The sequence below is a fragment of the Mycteria americana genome, chromosome 3 (assembly GCF_035582795.1).
Source record: "Mycteria americana isolate JAX WOST 10 ecotype Jacksonville Zoo and Gardens chromosome 3, USCA_MyAme_1.0, whole genome shotgun sequence".
NCBI lineage: Eukaryota > Metazoa > Chordata > Aves > Ciconiiformes > Ciconiidae > Mycteria > Mycteria americana.
Genome location: NC_134367.1, coordinates 8,737,738 through 8,757,883, shown reverse-complemented (window position 1 = coordinate 8,757,883; position 20,146 = coordinate 8,737,738). Strand labels below are relative to the sequence as shown.

Sequence of the window (20,146 nt, the reverse complement as noted above, 5' to 3'; positions counted from 1 at the left end):
ATCATAATACCATATTTTTACTAATATTATTCTAGTATGTTCAAAACTTATTTGCATTTGGATAGAAATTCATTAGCTCTTGATTTTTATTATAACAAATTATTTTAACTTTTCTGTGATAATGCATTCTCTGTGTTTCTGATTTGCTGATGCTGAAATATTTTGTTTTCGTTTTTAACCCTTCCAAATTTAGGATCGTTTTTGCTTTTTTTCTGTATATATATTTCAGTTGTTTAGACCTACTGGTTCCTGCTTTTTCTTTTTTTAATATGTTATGTTTGTAACTTCTGACTGTCTGTGTTGAGCCAATCTTACCGACAAAAATATCAGTTGTTTCCTGTTTCTCTACTTCTTTACAAAAAAAAAAAATGAAAAGTAAAAAGTGAAAATAAAAAACTCTTAATGGGAACCCTGGCACTGTCTGTCTTCTCTGTTCTGCAGAAATGTTGAAGGAGTTGAACCAGCAACGCAGAGCGAAAGAGTTTACAGACCTGAAAATTATTGTTGAAGGCAAAGAGTTTGAAGTCCACCAAAATGTTCTAGCTTCCTGCAGCTTGTATTTCAAGGACCTGATTAAAAGGTTTGCCTTCCTTCCAGCTGTGATCTGCTCTGTTCTTTTGTAGGGCGCATTTGTGTCGCTTTTTTTTCCTCCCCTCTCTTGCAGGTTTATGAAGATTGAATCTCCTGTCACAGAGCCAGTAGCCATTCTTTCCACCTCCTCTGAATGTATTTCCAAACTGAGACTCAGACCCATTTGTTACACATCTGACTCGTACAGTGTAATTATTTCTGATCAGTAGAGGCCGGTTTTGGCCGAAGAAAGTGTTCCACCACTGAGAGATCTAAGTTTTAAACTCAACTGCTAATGGTGATTCAGACCACAACTAAAAACTACTGCTGTCGATGTTTTCAAGGGACTCTGTCACATACGACAAAAGTCTGTCCTTTGGGCTACAATAAGCCATCAGCGTTCTGGTGAACGATGCTGAGACGTCGTGCTAATAAAGTATTTTGAGTATCGTGATCCCTTTACCCTGAAGTCTTTGTTACATGCTTTTCTGTGGCTTTTATGGGCAAAGGGATTGATATTTTTATTACTTGGGGACTTTTAAAAGAAGAAAAGACAACTGATTAATTTCTCTAGAAAAGATTGGAAATAAGACGATTTTCTGGTCAAAATGTAGCTCAGTCTGCATTATAGACTAAGGGTAGTTTTTTCCTACAAACACTCTAGCTTAGGGTAGGTACAATATGTACATTTTCTAAACATCATGTCTCCGCCTTCACATTTTCCCCCCTCTGTTTCTAGCTGATTGATTCTAAACAGTGCATGATAATCTTTTTTTTCCATTACATTGATTTTTCAATTTGTATGCTTCATATACTCGCATAGGAATAAATTGGTACTCTTGTATTATTAGTAAGTTAGAGTAGCAAGTAGGGAGAAAAAACCATGAGGATAACTTTCATTTTTCTCTCAATCATCAGCAAATTAATGCAGCTGCTGATTTTGCCTTGCAGTATTTTCCTGAGCAGACTGAGCCTGGACTGTGCTAAAAAATGGGATTAAAGAACATTTTGCTTGCTTCAAATCCTGTATTTAAATTTTGCCAACTAACACAATAGTGACTGTATTTTATTTCAGGATGGCATATTGGCTGGTATCTCCTTTCAGTGTATTATGTCCTTTTGCACAAAGCTGGTTTTATAATTATGGATATATATTACATTTCTATGATATAACTGTGCTGACTGCCTTATCAATTATTCATAAAAAATATGTTGGCCTAGGAAGCATGTCTTTTCCCCTCTGTAAATCTAATGATTGCTAGCTGTAGCTATGCCAGATCTCTCCTGTCCTTTCTCTTCTGTCTGCTCATTATCATGTAATTGTTAAGGCTACAGGATATGCTTTTTTAGGGTGATAAGGAGTAGGGTGTATAGGGAAAGAAAATCTTAGAATCAACATGCAGAAATCCAATAACTGACTGGCCAAAGACTGTCATTTGGATTTTGCTGCGAAGACATCTGCTTATGTGCAGAAGTCACCAGGCAGCATCTATTTCTAGAAGCACACTGAGGAATGTTGCTGCTTTATTATTTAGTTATCAAATGGAGATATACTTTAGACTGAACACTGCTCTGATATGAACTCATTTAAAACAAAGAAAAAAAACCCAAACCTTTTTAAATGCTCTGAAAAGAGACTATGAAAGCAGACCCCTCGATTTCAGCATTTATTGTCTTTCAGCTGCTCACATAAGGCTCACACGTGCTACAGGAAAAAAATAGTGAAGGGTTTAACCCATTTGCCAACCTCACCACTTTTTGCCTTCTTTCACATCATCAGCAGCAATAAATATTCCAGAGGTCGATTTGTGTCCACAGTCAGATCTCTCCATCCCAGTTGTCTTCCATATATAACCTCAGTTGCACACATGTAACCTTGATGAAGGCTAATGGAGTTGCACAGGTGTATCCAACGCAAAAATACCTTTATTACTGATGATGGTGCTTGAGTAGGGAAAAATACAGCTTGATGTCTAGTTGAGTTTGCAAAACTATCCGGTGAGAAAAATAAATACTCACCTGTAAACTGAGCAAATGTGTCTTTGCGAGACAATAAACTCAGGGCTATGGGGTGGAATTTCTAAAGACTTGCTTTTTAGAGGATACTTGCAGTGGAAAGGCTAGTCCTTTTAGGAACCCCATGAAGTCAATGAAAGTCAAGGACTCAAGTTGCAAGAAGTACTCAGGAGGAGGATCATGCCCTTTTGTAGGATCATGCCCTTAATAATACAAATCATTGTTGTTCACAAAGTCAGTATGTTTATAAATACAACACATCTAGAATCCTCTCCTGTTAGCGTCTCCTTTGAGATAGTACTTTAAGCTTTATGTGACTTCTATCTTTGTATTATTATAGAAATCAAAACAAGAAATGGCAGTTTTTCTTGAAGAATAAAGGAGATCTCTTTACTTGATAATATAAAGGCCATTTCAATCAGTGCATGCTAGGGTTAAACTCTAATGCCATTCCAACCAAAGGCACCAATGTGTCACCAGAAACGTCAACGAGAAGATGATCTGTTCATGAAGGTGCTATGTGCATCTATATAAACATGCAGAAAAAGAATATCTTTCAGAGTATTTACTTGGCTGTTCTTTGCCACAGGCTAGTTATTGTTAACCTCATGTTCTGCCGTTGATTCCACTGTGTGTTGGAGATGGTAGCTGATGGTAGAATAGCAAGTAGTGTCTCAAAAGAATAAAAGTGAAATGTTGAAAAACTGATAAGATCAATTATCCCCTCCTCAAAAAAACCCCAAAATATAGACAAAAAGCATAACAGAACTAGAGTTATTGCCCATTTTGAGAAAGGCTATTTGATGAGAATTACTCATAGCAGGGAAAAAAATATGTTGTTTTTATTGCTCTGTAGTGAAAAGACGATAACCAGGTTTGATTGACCAAAACAACTCTAAAGTTACGTATTATTTATGAAACAAATTTGGTAATGAGAGCACACTTTGAGACACCCTTAGTTTCTCAGCAAGTGGTTCATCCTGCTGAGCATTCAGAATGCTGAGCATTCTGGTCCTCGTCTAGAAAAGTTCTTGTTCCACATGATTTATGTTCTAGATGAGCGTGGCCCTTCTGAGGTTGGGTTAGTCCAGTCCTGAGCCTAAGCTCAGCACCGTACCAAGCACTGTGCTGTTGGAAACGGGTTAACCAGTCCCCGTCGGGAGCTGCGCAGCACTCGAGCCTAAGCCAGGACTCGATGTTCATCTCCCTCCCAACAGCAGCTGACCATAAAAACTACTCTTAGTCCTTTTCAGTGAAAAAGGACTTTTCATGTGAAAAGGATGAGGTGTATTAGGAACAGCGGGTGTAAAATGTTCCTGACATCTGTTCCACTTCACTGTGCCCATGAAGGGAGGGAAGTGAGGTGCAGGGGAGGGATGGGGATGTGTGAAGATGGGTGCATGCCCAACGCTGGTCCCACAGTAGGACATACCACAATAACCTCAGGAGCTGTGGGGCTATCGCTAACAACCTCAGGAACAATTTTATACAATATTAAACATATTTGGGGAGTGCTAGGTTTCCTTAAGTTCTTTTCATAAAGTCCCCTTTAAAGTATATTCTTTTTTGTGGTGAATATTTGAGCCTATTTTATGACAGGTATGGGTTTGAGTACTTGGCCTTACTGCTTGCCTCTTCAGGCATAGAGCATATAGAAGAGTTGATATACTTTATCTGTGCTTAGGGAAATCATGTGGTTAGTCAGCTTCTTCAAACTGTGACCCATACAGGATTACTGCAGTATAGGACTTCAGGAGAAAATGGATGATAAATACCAGCTGGAATAGGGGTCTGTCCTCTAAATACCATCTTACGTATTTTTGAGTGCACCGCCAACCACAGTTGCTCCAGTCTGCCTGACTTTGGCCTCTAATTTGCAGCTATATTTTAGGTACTTAAGAAATCAGCCTTCCCAAAGCAAGGGCCTAATTTATGGTACAGGCAATGAAAAGAAGCACCTTGAAGGCTTCCGGAAGGAGCCTTTTCGCCTAATTCAGGAACCTATGTGCAGGCAGGTAGGAGATCCCTCTGGAGCAATGAGAGGTGCTTGTCTTTTGCTGTTAGTCAATGAACATTTAGGCCCAAGGTTGGCGTCCAAGGCAGATTTAGTCTAACCTCGCCTTCCAGACTGCTGCTATAGTCTACAGAGAGGGTGACAGACCTCTCCAGGAGGCAAGTCCTCTCACCATAAAATAGGTGTCTAAGATACAAGTTGAAGGAGGAGGCCATCCCTCTTTACTATTAATAAAGAGAGAGACGAGGTGATTTGCTTAGACTCTAAACTTATGATGGGTGTTACTTTGCTTCCTTCAGGGGTCCAGCCTAAGCTGGTTATCTAGGCTTCCTCTGCAGTTGTCAGGGAAGACAGGAATGTCCGTAGGGCGATTCATCCAACCTTATGATAAATAATGTGAATTGCCTTCTGGAAGTGCTCATTTTTCATTGCCTAGGGAGAAAGGCTAGTCACCCAGCTCTGATTAGACACCTGAATCGTAGCTGGCTAAAAGTACATGAATGATTCCTTCCTGAAACTAGTGTTTGTCTGAATGTCACGTACATATGCTTATATTTGTACACAGAAAGAAAGAAGTAGATCACGATCCGTCAAAACCCCCCTATCTAAAATGCCCCTCTCTCAGACCACAGATTTTCTTATTTCAGCCAATCTTGTAGCTACAGCTCCTTGGTTTGGGGGAGGAGAGAAATGAGCTCTGTGTCTTTGTATCATCTGCCCTAGAAGAAATGGTGGAAGATGTCTGTGTGTTCTGGAAGGAAGGAAGGAAGGAATGGAAAATCCCATGAAGAGGCATTATTTTTTTCCAGCTGCGTTTGGGATAGACAAATACAGCTGCTGGATAAGTGGAATGTCTGATATTTCCATAACAAAGAGTTTCACTGGAACATTTTAATTTGTTGCTTTCCAACCCAAAGTGCTGGAATCTCTACCAAATATTGCATTAATAATAGGAAGCACTTGACATAGAAGTCTCTTCTTGGCCGCAATGCTGGCTTTTATAAGCAGATTTTAGTATTTCTCTGTGGTCAGTTACTAAAGATACACAGATCCTGTCCTACAAGCTTTATCTTTTCAAGATTTGATTTTAATGATGACTCCCAATCTTGAAGTCATGCTGGCTGCCTAATTTCACTAGCACAGAGCAGTAAGTCACGTACACAAAGAGATTTCGGTCACAAGCAGCAAGCGTTTTTGATGCAGTGTAAGCTGGCAGTGCTATGTTCATCCTTCTTTTCCTAAGGAGCAGAGCCAGTGACTTCATGGCCAAATTGCTTTTCCACAATACCTTGCCTCTTCTTGCAAGTGTTCAGATTTTTGGGTTTTTTATTTTTTTCTAAAATAGGGTTGTATATACTTTCTTAGGGCTTGAAGGTAGGGCAGGAAGGCGGGAGGAGTAAAGCATTTTACATGTAGTGAATGGAGTTAAATCCAGTTGGCAGCCGGTCACAAGTGGTGTTCCCCAGGGCTCTGTGTTGGGGCCAGTTCTGTTTAATATCTTTATCAATGATCTGGACGAAGGGATCGAGTGCACCCTCAGTAAGTTTGCAGATGACATCAAGTTGGGTGGGAGTGTTGATCTGCTTGAGGGTAGGCAGGCTCTGCAGAGGGACCTGGACGGGCTGGATCGATGGGCTGGGGCCAATTGTACGAGGTTCAACAAGGCCAAGTGCCAGGTCCTGCACTTGGGCCACAGCAACTCCATGCAAGGCTACAGGCTTGGGGAAGAGTGGCTGGAAAGCTGCCTGGCAGAGAAGGACTTGGGGGTGCTGGTTGACAGCCGCCTGAATATGAGCCGGCAGTGTGCCCAGGTGGCCAAGAAAGCCAATGGCATCCTGGCTTGTATCAGAAATAGTGTGGCCAGCAGGAGTAGGGAAGTGATCGTGCCCTTGTACTCAGCACTGGTGAGGCCGCACCTCGAATACTGTGATCAGTTTTGGGCCCTCACTACAAGAAAGACATGGAGGACATTGAGGTCCAGAGAAGGGCAACAAAGCTGGTGAAGGGTCTGGAGCACAAGTCCTGTGAGGAGCGGCTGAGGGAACTGGGGTTGTTTAGCCTGGAGAAAAGGAGGCTGAGGGGAGACCTTATCGCTCTCTACAACTACCTGAAAGGAGGGTGTAGAGAGGTGGGGGTCGGTCTCTTCTCCCAAGTAACAAGTGATAGGACAAGATATCACAACTTGAGGATAGCCTCATCAAGTTGTATCCAACTGATATCCAACTGAAACCTCTCCTGGCACAACTTGAGGTTAGCCTCAAGTTGTGCCAGGAGAGGTTTCAGTTGGATATTAGGAAAAATTTCTTCACCGAAAGGGTTCTCAAGCATTGGAACAGGCTGCCCAGGGAAGTGGTGGAGTCACCATCCCTGGAAGTATTTAAAAGCCGTGTAGATGTGGTGCTTGGGGACATGGTTTAGTGGTGGACTTGGCAGCGCTAGGTTAATGGTTGGACTTGATGATCTTAAAGGTCTTTTCCAACCTAAACGATTCTATGATTCTATTCTATGATTTAGGGTGAGAGGACCAAATTCCTTTTGCTTTACACCTACACTGAAGCCAGAGATGTCATTCTGCATTTTACACCATGTGTGGAAAGGCAGCATTTGGATGCAAGACAGAGAAACCTGCCACTATCCATCTGAAACAGTCTGACAAAACTGCAAAAGCATTTAGGTGTCTGGAAAACAGACTGTCTGGTTTGTGTTTACGTTGTAAAAAGCCCAAAATGAGAAATAGCAGATGAAAGAAAAATCTACTCTTAGTGACCCCTTCGTGTTTTCCTGCTTATTAAGAACCTTGCTTTTAACTCCAGGAGAGGAGCAGGCAGCATTTCTACATCTGCGTGCTTCAGCTCCATTGTAGAACAGAATGAATATGGAAACAAATTATAACATTTCTTTGAAAACAGAGAAAGAGGGAGTTAAAAATACGATGTTTGTTTCAGGTGCTGGGAGAGGTATATTGTGCCTGGACAGGCAGCGCCAGCGGTTTCTGTTAAACCATTTAAAGGAGTCTGTGAGAATGGGAGGTTGCATGGGAGTATAAAATATTCTTCACCCTTTACTGCCAGGGTGCAGGTGTAAATTACGCTATGGATGACATTTTTCTGTTAAACGAGGGACTGGTAATTGCTGTGTGGTGGGCGCAAAATCCTGGCACGGGAAACAGCTTTCTGCTTTCGGTGGCCCCTTCCCGTGAGCGCGCTTCGCGTGCTCTGCCTGGCCGAGCAGCCGCACTCCCGCCCGCCTCTCGGAGCTGCCTGCTGGGTTTCCAATTTTGCAGCTGCCTTGCCAGGCCTTGGAAAACATGTTTTCATCAAGCAAAAATGCATGGGCTTCTACATAAATGAATTGCGGCTTACAAATATTCAGTGGTCTTGCCGGGTTGCCAGGCTAAGGAACGTCCGCAAAACCCACAGCGGGCATCGCAGCCTGACTCTATTTCCAGCCTGGCGAGCGTGGCCATGGGTTAGGAGGGTGAGTGGCTTGGGCTGGATGCTGCTCTGAAAGGAGGGACAGATCGATGTGCCCTGCTCTGAAGAGAGACTGTGGCAAGGAGGACAGAAAGGCTCCTTTTCAAGCCTCAAGGTGCAGCGCAGAAATTAAGCTTCTGCCTTGTAACGGCTGCAGCTTGCAGAGGCACCGAGCAGAATCACTTAACCTCTCACTCCTCTCCCTCACTGACAGCATCTCTATTTACTGTAGTTTGGGCTTCTCGCTCACATAATTTCTAGACACAACTACAAATCCTGCAAATCTTATCTAAGGAATGACAGACTAATCACCTCTCTTGCTCTGGCTAGACCTATCTGCAAGCCATGCGGCTGTCATACAGCCACTCGTAAGATGCCGGTGCGGGTGACCTACCTATATTTACTTACATCTCACAGCCCTGTCTAGGCTTGACTATGTTGAAATTTAGGGGTGAAAGGGAACAGTTATCTAACGAGGTGCAGTTCAAGCTAAATGGATCAAAGGCAACAAAAAAAACTTCCAGGGCATAGAAACTGGAGCCGCGTTCTTGAAGGCTGGCGGTTTTGGGCCACTTCCAAAAGCCAGTCTTGCCCTGAAACGAGGGTAATCAAATCTCCGACTCCAGCGTGCTCGCAGGTAGCTCCAGGGATCAGCAGTTCACTTCCTTTCATTTAAATCATCAAGGATTAGCCGCTGCTGGATTGGGATAATGAATTTGAATTAATATGACCAGGTTATGATCATATCAGATCACGATCCCCTCTTTTTGCTTGCATAGCGCTAAGCTTCCGTGACTGAAATACTCCGAGCAGTTCGGTGGGGTGGGGTGGGCAGGGACTGATGAGGTGAGAAGAGCTACTGCCCTTTCCCGCATATACTGTGGCCATAGGTGATGCAATATATTACCTTTAACTCGTGTCCAGAGCACGGGCTGGCTCTACGTATACCGTAGAAAAGCCCTAGCAACACCCTGTAGCTGAGTGAGACAGACCCACTGCCTGACAGAATTAATTCTAATTACTGAAATGCTGATTGGGATCTTTGGGCACTACCATAATCATAGTAGTAGTAATAAATAATAATTGTGGTTATCATTATTTTATTATTGTTTTCCCTCTAGACATTGCAATGATGAGAAAGAGCCTTGGATAGACTTACCTAGATAATTACTTGTATAAATTTCACCACATTCCTAAGAAACAGATTTATTAGCTGCATAATGCCAGCTCTCTGCTAAGCTGGTTTTTGATGGTGTAATAAATATCATTAAAACAAATCAGACAGGAGTTGGTTAAGGGGGTGAGCTTTAAGTTTGATGAGAATAATTTTTTTTATTCTGTCATTTTATTTTTAATCTTCCTTCCCATATAATCCACCAAAACCTGCTTGCATCCTTTATTTACCTTTAACAAATAATAGCTCTCACCCCAGGCTATTTTGCCACTTATTTGCTGAATTAGGCTGCCAGAGATACTTGCAAACAAGTTAGATCCCGTGCTCTTAGTAAGTTGGCCCAGTTTTTTTTACTTCTCCACTAGTACCTTGTGAGATTCAGTTTATTCTCAGTCCCTAGCAAAAGTCTAGGTCATGAAATGCTGTTCTTCCAAGGGCACTCGCTATTCACTTCTTCATTCACTTGCTAGTCGTTTAAGCCAGCATCTTCAAACTCGTCATCTTCTTTCTTAAATCTCAGCAGGGAGGCAGATTTGTGCCTCCGACTGTGATCTCCGACACTATAGCGTTACAGGCTGCCGTTGATCCCGCGCCTTTAGAAACCGTCTTGACTGAGCAATTAGATTGTGTTCCATCGGTGAATAGCATTAAGGGTATATAGGAGACGTGGCTCTTTTGTTTGTTTTATTTTATTCTGGCCATGTTGTCCGTGAACAAAAGCATTTGCCGTTAATCCTGTTGTTCATCTTGGTTCATAATGATCGTTTCTGTGATGGTGAATTAGCAGGAGCTGCTAGTGCATGCCCAAGCTCACAGCCATTAATTTTCCTGATTTTCTTCTGATAGAGCAGGTGCAAACTGGCAGCGTTTGACCCTAATAAGTTACACTAGTCTTGCCAAATTTTGTTTGCCTGGAACAAGGAACATTATTTGTATCAACATCCTGGTAAAAAGTGAGCAAATGGATTTGTTGGTCAGGTAAATTTTCATGACAAATTTGCAAGCCCGTGTTTAAACAATGTAATTTATTTAATCTTGTGATTTTACTAGTTCTTTATCGTAATCATACAATAGCACCGTTACAGTATATGTTTTGTCTCTCATGAGACAGATGGATAGTGGCTGAGGCTCAAAGATAATATTTATCTACAAGATAGTATAACGAAGGCAGAGATTTGCAAGTTAACACATTTTGAGCTGATAAAATAATTCCAAAGGAGAAGCAATGCTAGGGTGTAATTTATTTTTTTTAAAACCCTATTTAAAAGAACATTCAGTGCCTTATGACATACATATTGCAATGATGTTGCTCTATAAATGTCCGTTCCTGTCATCATTTACATGATTGATTACCTTGCAGCTGCATAAACTTGAGTAACTCAGTAAATAACCTGTTACTTCAGTATGCACATGCATCTTGGTGCGTATGTCGTGGAAATGTATGTTGGTATGTTTGGGCATCTATGCTTTTATATCTTATGAGCGTGTAATTATGATAAATCAAGCTCTTCGGTATGAAATACAACTTTCCACGTAGAGTGTCGTGTCTGTTCTGTTCATAGCTGAAGGTTGGCTATAATACAACAAAGATTCTTTGTTGCTTCTCCCAAGATAAATAGACATGTGGGTTTTGAAGCATTAATAACTCTGAAGATGATGAAAAGTCAAATAGTGGACAGTTAAGATGCAGCAGCAGTGCATTCTCTTCTTTGCCTGGAGTTTCAATGCTTTAAGGATTATGTTCCCCAGTAAACAAGATGTTCAGTCTAAATTGTATAGACTTGAACAGGAGTTTTTAATGAGCACATAGCTAACAGACTCTTAAGCCTCATGAGAAGCTGCCTATCCCAGTCTGGAGTCCTTTCTTTGGTAACCAAAATAATTTGACAGAGATAAAAAGAAGTAGCTTCTCTTCATTTAAGTGCTTCATCTTACATAAAAATCTTGGATTTCCTGTTTTCTCGAGACCAAAACACTGTCCAGGGAACAAAGCAAGTTAATTTGGGATTTTTTTGTCCTATCTATCTTGGTAGCACATATTTTTCCCTAGTGGAATGGGAACACAGTTAATGTCGGGTAAACATTTATATTCCTAATTATGAAAGCAAGCCAGCAAGATCAGCATGTAGAGCTGATGGGGCAGATCCTGGGAGGGCACGAGGTGAAGAGGCCAGGAGGCAGCTGGCCGGTGGGACAGGCCGTCGCTTTGGTCCATGCAGGGAGGACAGCCCCAAAAGATGGGCTTCAGATGCCTCAGTTGAGGGTGGAGCTGGAGCGTGCCGGTAGTCCCGTAGCCTCCCGTTAGCTCAAACATGTGCTTTTACTGGAGGATATTCAAATTCCTGCATTGTATGAGATCCTGAGCCATAGATAGTCAAAGACAGCAATTTTTTTTATTACACCACCAGAATCAGTCTGACTTCCTATTTGTTAAAAATAAATTCTGAATGTAGTATGAACAAAATTGAGGCTAGGTTATGGAGCTAGCTCTTTGCCCTTGTCTCCTGTTGGGAGAAGCAGGTAATGGCAGTAGGCTCTCTGTTCACAAGCAGAAGCGATGGACCTTGGAGAGGCAGAAAGAAAAAGACACGCACCAAGTCCCACGTGCCTGGGGAAAGATCACAAATGGTAATTCTGAACGTGTCTTTATTTTAAAAGATAATCATTTATTTCACTGCCCTTTTGGAGCACAGAGCTTAACTATACGTCCTACATTTGAGTGTACGGCACAGTGAGTCATATGGTTTTGAATGTAAATAGGTGTCACAAACTCTGTCAGTCCTCCTGTTCCCAACCAGGCAGCCTGGGAGGAAGCTGAACCAACTGTTCCTAGGCAGTAATGTACATTTACATAAAATGTTTCACATTTTTCATGTTTATTCGGTGCAGATGGCTCCATTTTGAACATCCAGAATTTGTTTTGACTTTGTGACTATAGCTTGTAAACAGAGACTTGGCTGGCATCTGTACCGGGTATAGGTAGCTTTTCGTATTTGATCTAAAATTGAGTGAGGCTACAGCCAAACCATTAGTCAGTCAAAATAATCTTGCAAGCCAGTTAAAGGCAGCATATCCAAACCATGAGGGAAGCCTGAATTAGAGGCGGCAGCGCTGTCCATAAAGTGACAAATTGATGCGCTAGCGGTGTTTCACTTACACGGCTACTTTAGCCGGACTCTAAATATGGCTTTGCCAATCAAGGCATCTCACTATTCAATGTTTTGAACTGCATCTCACAGAAGTTCTCTTAAGTGAACGTGTTAATATGAATGACACAGGGAAAATGCATAGATAGACATATATTTATAACTCAAGATACAGAAAACTCGGTTGCATCGCTATTAAGCATGAAAACACTAGTGCTGATTCTTGTCTGTGTGTATTACATGTATGGAAATGATTTTCAAGGACAAATGAATACCAAAAATGTAAAGTTCTCTACTTTTTCTTTTGTCAGATCCACTCCTAACCTTGCAGATGAGGTTTTAGGGCTATTTTTCCTGCTACCAATATTTAAACGCTTTAGCTCTTTTCTACATATTAGTTAACAGAAAGGGACAACAATTTTGATTTGTTATTTGAGAGTGTAGTCAAGCCATCTTTTGCTTTAAAAGGTTCCCCGTGCCTTTGTCTTCTCTAGTTTAAGTAATTAAGTTGAAGGATAGGTAGCCAGAGTATGTTCAAAGGCCTTGGCTTTATTTTGTTCGACCTAATTATTCCAGACAATACAAAATATTTTTCAGTAACTCCCTCTTACCTGTTCAGAGCGTATCTGTGCTTCCTGCTTATCTGCAGGTTCAGTTCTGCTTGCACGTTGCTCGGGTCTATCACCTTGCTGGAGAAATACATTATTGGTAAATCTGAAAGAATTCCCCAACAGCTGCCATAAAATTAAGCTGTTAAAGAGCTCTTGGAGCTTGTTTAAATGTAGACCTAAACAAACCTCTTTGCTGTTTAGCTCAAGATAAATCTTTTAAAAAGTCCTGTTCTAAATCACTTCCTAATTTTAATGAGTTTATATATCAGCCTTTGCCAGATTTTTACTGTAGCTATTCTCCAAGATTACAGCCATGATAAAGTAAGGACTAAAATTGTTTATTATATATTATTCTTCAGAAGCAAAACTTTTTCCCCCAGAGGCTGTTGGGAGAGCTATTGATTTTCTGCCACAATGTGAAATGTGTGACCTTTATAATATGAGCAATGATTACAAGGCCAATAAAATGACATCATTCTGTTTAAACTTTAGAGTTCGCAGGGCAAATAGCAGAATGTGCCACATTTAATGATGTCCATAGACGATGAGTGTACATTGCCTGGCTTCAAGTGAGACTGAAACACAAAGCAGGCAGGCTCTCCATTCCCGAAATACCCCGTGTTTGTGCCAGGAGCGGGGGACCAGGAGTGTATGTACCACGTAGAGCTGTATCTTTTCCCAGCTCTTAAGGCAGGAAGCCACTGCTTTTCTGAGAGCAGACTTTTCTAAATGTTTGCATCTACCAATGCCACTGACAAAACTCTTCCTGATGTGCTACAGGATGAGCCATTTGGGGCACAGCTGTATACATTCGTACAGATTTTCCCCAGTCCACTGCAAATGTATTTACAGGGCTAAATTCTGTTCTTGTAATACTGCTTTAGCCATTTCATTGCAGTTCCTCTAGAGTAGCTGAGAGAAGGCTCCGTCCCAAACACGTGAAGTATAACCACACAGAGCATATTGATATTTTAATACATGTCAAAACAAGGAACAGAGAAAGCTTTAGTCAGGCTTGGAGGGGGATGCCACAACCTGATTCACTGAAATAATTTCAGAGAAGAAATTTATGGAAATTTATCTCTGCATTTCCCACTTCAGTCACATCAGTCTCTGTCCCCACATTATTTTCTTACAGTCCTTCAAAAACTAATTTTTGATCCATCAGGACCTGCTTCAGCCAATTCCCCGTCCGTTCTCCAGCCCATACCAAGCCAGATCCCCAGCATGGAAATCAGGGTAGCTGTGATTTCCCTTTGGCTCAGTATTTGGTCCAGCTTAACGTGAAGCTGAAGTGCTCGTTGCTTAGAAAGCACAAGCAAAGCAGCACAACACATTCAAGGCATCACAGAGGAAGGAATAGGGATAATTTTCTTTCCCATTTCTAGCTCGTGTAATATCAATGATCTCTGTAGCTTTGTATTATACTTGCCGTAAGTGGCTCTAGTGATTGATTAAACACCTTAGCTTTTCTTTGGCGTTTAATCAATTGCAGCAGCAGTTTATTGCTTGGTGTATTACAAAGTAAAAGAGATTATTACTTAATTATTCTGAAAAATAGCAGCTTGCAGTTGTTGCTAACAGGGGTATGTGTCTATGCTGACACTGGTGTCACGTCATCCTTTCCTTTGTGCCTCCTCGTCTCTGCACTGGGAGAGAGCCTGCGATTCCTGCCGGATCACGCACAGTCAATCCCGCAGCCATCACCAGCACAGTGCAATTAGTGGCGTTAAATAAATAATTGCTTACGGTGGGGCTTCCCACAGTGCAAAGAGCCTGATTCTGTTGCTTCCTGGGTACCTCCAAATCTCACTTAAATTTTAGGCAATGTCCTTATTAACCAGCTCACGTGAATATGAACTCGCTGTCAGGTACTAACTGCTTCTGGAAACAATTCAGCAAGAATTACATCGGTACCAGGAGGCATTTTGATAGCCCAGGGTGCAGCACCGGATGTGTGCACAACTGGAGATAAATCAGATACGGGGAATGTTATTGGTATGTGAGTGTGAGAAAGAAAAAAAAAAAAACATTTTGTGACATCCTCTTGGGGATCTAGGAAATGGCAGCTCTTCTGTTTTGACACCTGAGGTTTTCTGCCTTGAGTGCAAAATTGAATCCATATGCAAGAGTTCAGAAAGAATATTGTGGTGTGATAAAGCATAAGGATTCAGGGTAGCGTACACATCTGTGCATGTAGGGGTACCACCGGATCGTGATCAGTATGTATTCTTATCCATCTGCTTGTGGAATAGGATCTGACCCATCTGTATTCCCATGCAAAGGGATAGTCCAATATTTAGAATTTAAAAATGGGCTTTAGTTCCTTGCTTCGCCTCTGACTTTCTCTGTGATCATAGGCAAAGGTATTTGTCTCCTTGTGCCTCAGTTTCCTTTTGTGAATGGGGGTAACCGTTGTTCACTACCTTAGAGAAGCATATGAAATGAAGGACTGCTAGCTGCTCCTCCATTGTGATAATGGACACCATCTAAATACTTTCAGTAGAAAAATGAAACCTCTTTAAAGCTTTGATCCCGCAAAGATTTGTATAAATTAAAGCTGTGCCCTTGACTTGAACAGGACTAGTCAATGGAAGACCAGTGACAAAGCATCGACTGCAAATTTTAAGCATTTCCCCAAATGAGTTTAGGGGTTATTGGGGCGGGTGGGGTGTGGTGTCATGTTGTTTTATGAGGGAACAAAACTGAACCTCTTATGTTGTTTACTTTTCCTCCATTGTGGTAGTAGAGGTCTGACCGTCACCTTTCTAGGCAGCTTTGTGAAGCCAAGAGGTTGGTAGTGCTCTTGCTCATGCTTAAAGCTGGCATTGCCTGTCAATAGTGATGCTTTGGCCAGTCCACATAAGTCACGCAGCATCGTATGCCGGTTTTGTGTCAATCGTGCAACGGCTTTTGCAAGTACTCTAGCAGAATTGGAGCGAGCAGACGTTGACTGTCCAGTGACTAGGAGAAGTTCATGTTTCTTTGAGAAGGTGCTGGATGGTCCTAACCATTAAAAGAGTTTATTTTCTTACTCCAACAGATTTCCCCTCCCCTCCTTGATGTTACCAAATTTATTATCACTTTTGTCTTTCAGGTGTAACCTGTCTTTAGTGTTGCAGACACATCAGCCAACCATGCATTAAGAACTGGGCCCTTACTTTAATTCAGTATAATTTTCTTTTTGTCCAATAATTTCACAAGCACTAATCCACACTTCAAATGCAGGAGATACTTTGATCCCCAAATTGTTCAGCACTTCATGCAGGAAAAACCGTAGGCCACAGTCATGAAACTCCTAGAGGATGGCTGCTGGCTTCCTGTGGCAGAGCTGGTTGTTGTTTTCCCCCCTCTCCCTTCTTTGCTCTAACCATTTTGTCTGTCTATCTTGTCTTGTATTCAGTTTTCAAAGCAATTGCCATGAAGGGCTTTCTTTTTTTAGTGCCTAAAAGGGAACAATAGATTTTTAGAATAAGCATATCTATATATTTTACATGACTGTCTGTATATGCGTATCATATCTATACTTTAATATAACATACTGAGAAGTTCAAGCTAAACAGAAATTAATATTTATTATTGTTATTTTTATGAAAAGGTCTTTAAATGTATCCTTAAATGCACATGACATTTAAAATTATTCCAGTGCTGGATTCCTGAAAAAGTAGATGACCTTTTCTCTTGAAATTGGAGAGTGTTTTTTCCTTAACAGTTATATTATGCACAGAAGATGAGATGTTAACCAAGATGTTAAAATGTATTGTTTCCCTTTGAAAGCTAATCCTGTTCCTCATTTTCATTAATGTTGGCTCATTCGTTTTTTTTTTCTTTCTTTCTTTTCCTTTCCTTTTCTTTTGCAACTGTTTTTGCATGAAAATGCAGAGTAGCAATAAACAGATTGTTCGTAAGACTTGCTTTAAGACTCTTCTCTTTCAGATCCAGTTAAAGTTTTTAAGTTCAGTTATTTTAAAATTCATGTTCTTCAGTTCCGTAAACAAAAAAAAAAAAAAAGGAGAAATATAATGAGGTGCAAAGCGATTTTCTAGCCCTCACTAATCAATAAATGCCAACAAAATGGGGATGGTGTAATGTCCATAATTTAATTGTCTGCTGTTACCAGGTCACCACGAGACAGTAGCAGAAGCGGGGAGAAGCTGGAATTGGCCATGTCCAACCTCAGTGCGGATGTCCTGGAATTACTCCTGGAGTTTGTTTATACAGGTTCTTTGATCATAGATTCAGCCAATGCAAAAACCCTACTGGAAGCTGCCAGCAAGTTCCAGTTTCATACTTTCTGTAAAGTCTGCGTTTCATTTCTAGGTAAGAATCACTCCATCTAGTGAGGTTTTAAGATCTCATTTTAAGGTTTGTAAGCCTTTCTTCTAACTCTTAAAAGATAATTAGGAAACCCAAGATGAAATATAATAAAACTAAAAACCCCACATTATTTATTTGGGTTGAGATTTGAATTTAAAATGCTGACACGGTGGCCAGGGGAAAATAATCTAGAGAAGTGTAGCCTGTTGTTTGAGCAGCAACTGCTTTCACATCTTGGATGGACTTTTTTGTTGAATCTTCTTTCATACTTGGTATCGTGGTGACATTTGTTTCCCAGAGGTTGACCTCTGCACAGGTCCCAGGCTGTAACACACAAGTTGCTTATAACTGTAACAGCAAATGTTGGGTGCTACACCAGACCAGCTTGGTCAAGCACTGAAAGAGTTCAAGGTGGACTCCCACAGAGGAGTCAGGATCTGCAATTTTCTTATATCCATGAGAAAATCCTTCATGTGTCCAATGTTCTTGTAAACAAGATCTGGTTGAACTACTCCAGGTTGAATGTTCACAGGGTTTGTTCTTTCATACAGAGTTATGGTCTGATGGATATGTGTCATCACAAATGGTGGATGGGAATGGAGGGTTGCTGCGCCCTCCCTTCGTAACTGGTATGCCCTGTGTGCACAGGGAGATTTTGCCCCAGCGAGGCTGTACAGATCAACATCACCAGTGCCTCTGTCCATCCGCTCATGGCCACCTGAGAAGCCCATTCCTTCTTGTCCAGAGCACCATGTCATTGCAGCTCCTTGCATTTTCTGTATATTTTCCCATATAGACTATTTCAAAACAGTCCAAGGTGAGCAGCTCAGTTAACTAAGCTTTACTGGTGTGAACTGGAACCAGCCAGCCCCATTTCTCTAACAGCAGAAGAGGAGCCAGAACTGGAGCTCAAATGGAACACAAGTGGTTCAAATTCCTGCCTGTATCACATGCCACTCCTTCACTAACATGGCTATAATATCAGTTAACGAGACAGTAATAATTTACAAATTATTAATACAAACTTCTTAATACAAAAAGTGTGACTTGATCTTATATGACTTACTTCTCATGTCCAAGTTCCAAATACCTTTTTTAGACATCTGATTTCTGTTCAGGCTCCCTCAACTTGGTATGGGAGATGTCATTCTCTCTGCACCCCAGATATATCTTCAGCACACATGCATGAACTTCTTGGGCAGTTCTCATTTAAAATTGACATCTAAAATTACAGAGCGTGGAAGGTGAGAGTTTAGAAGTTGCACTCATTAAAAAAAAAAAAAACCAAACTCAAATGAGTCCAGTTTACTGCTGTGTTAATTTTCACTGCTAAGCTGACCTGCTGGCAAGATGAGTGGTGTGACTAGGCTAGTACAATGCAGGCATCAGTAAAGAAGCTGTGGTATTATATTCTTCTCTTTTTTCCAGCTTTTTATATGTCACTTGTTTAAAAGTCTGTTCTCAGACGGGTGGGTAATGGGGAAATGAAATCTGTGCTTTGCAATCCCACTGTGTTGGTTGTGCAACTTGAGTGAGGGCTCTGCTCTGGCATTGCCTTCCCGCAGCTTCCCTTCACCACCTTTTAAAGTGATTAGATCTTACGGCCTTTCCAGGAACAGCTATGTTTAAGTCGCACTATCTCTAAAGATTCAGCCACAAAACCAAAATACATTTATTTCACTAAATCATTGTGAGATTTCTCTTTTCCGATAGTTAATATTTGAATTCAGTGAACCATGTTATGGTACGAAATAGTAGAGTTGGTTATAAGTTCAGTGATATATGGGGAGTCGCTGGAATTTTGTATTCTCATTTGGAGAATTCATGGAGTGTAATTGCTTATTTTTATTTATAGCTGTGACTGGATTGCTCTACAGAGATAGTAAAGCATTTGCCATCTAAAAAGTTTAGGGAAAGGCATTTTTTTTTCACTGTGGCTGTGTTTCATCTTTTCATTCCAGCCACCTCTGCTCCTCACAAAGCAAAAATATGGTAAAAATCAGGTTTTTTTCCAGTGTTTCTGGAGTGATTCACCAGTATAAACAGTGATTCTTTCCCATCAGTGGCCATATCTAAATAGCGAGAGGAGTGGAGGGAAGTCCAAAGAGGCCCAAAGAAGTGAAAGTCCCCAATTAATAGGTCTGTTCAGCACAGCACGATCTCAGGGGAAATTCAGGTCATCCTTTTTCAGCCGTGAAGCTCCAGCAGGGTCCTAACTGGTTGGTGTCCAGGCAGCTCTTGTGTCCCTATCCTGGGCCTCTCAGCAGCCTTGGGCAGAGGCACCCCAGATCTGCTTGCACTTTCTGGTGGAAACATGCTGCAAATGTGTCAGGAAAATTGTTTCATTTCAACAGGAGATTTCTTAACCAGCTTCACTGGGCTAATTATAGCCACGTTCTCTCTTTCCCCGACATGCTGTCTCCTCTGCTTTTGTCTGGACCATGAGAAATGACAACAGTTTTGTGCCGACTGATGCAACGATGCTGACAAGTTCGTGCAGGCACCATATGATAACTGGGCAAATGTTTGCAAACTGGTCAGGTATTTCCTCCATCCATATGGCTGAAGACTTGAGGTTTTTTTCTTTTTTTTTTTTTTCCATATTTGTTTTATGCTATCATCACAGTCATGGCTCAAATTGGATTTCAGGAGTTTCATCAGTATCACGGTTTGGATCCATGATGCAGGGACCCCCCATCACAGGAGTGAACAAATTCTGAGCTTGTGCTTCAGCCTGCTGCTGATAAAATAAAGTATTCTTCCGTAAGTCTGAAGAAGTCGGTGGAACCTGTTAGATTCATGGAGGAGAACAGGAAAGAGCAGGA

The 20,146-nt window shown here is 41.3% G+C and overlaps 1 protein-coding gene across 7 annotated transcripts in view; it reads left to right on the top strand.

Annotated features, from left to right (window-relative positions):
* Positions 1-20,146, top strand: part of KLHL29 (kelch like family member 29) — a 409,537-nt gene that overhangs the window by 334,880 nt on the left and 54,511 nt on the right. For all 7 annotated transcript variants that reach the window (XM_075497845.1, XM_075497842.1, XM_075497840.1 and 4 more), the window contains 2 exons: positions 442-580; positions 17,125-17,324. In XM_075497845.1, the coding sequence (XP_075353960.1) occupies positions 442-580; positions 17,125-17,324 (339 nt within the window). The remainder of the gene's footprint in view (positions 1-441; positions 581-17,124; positions 17,325-20,146) is intronic.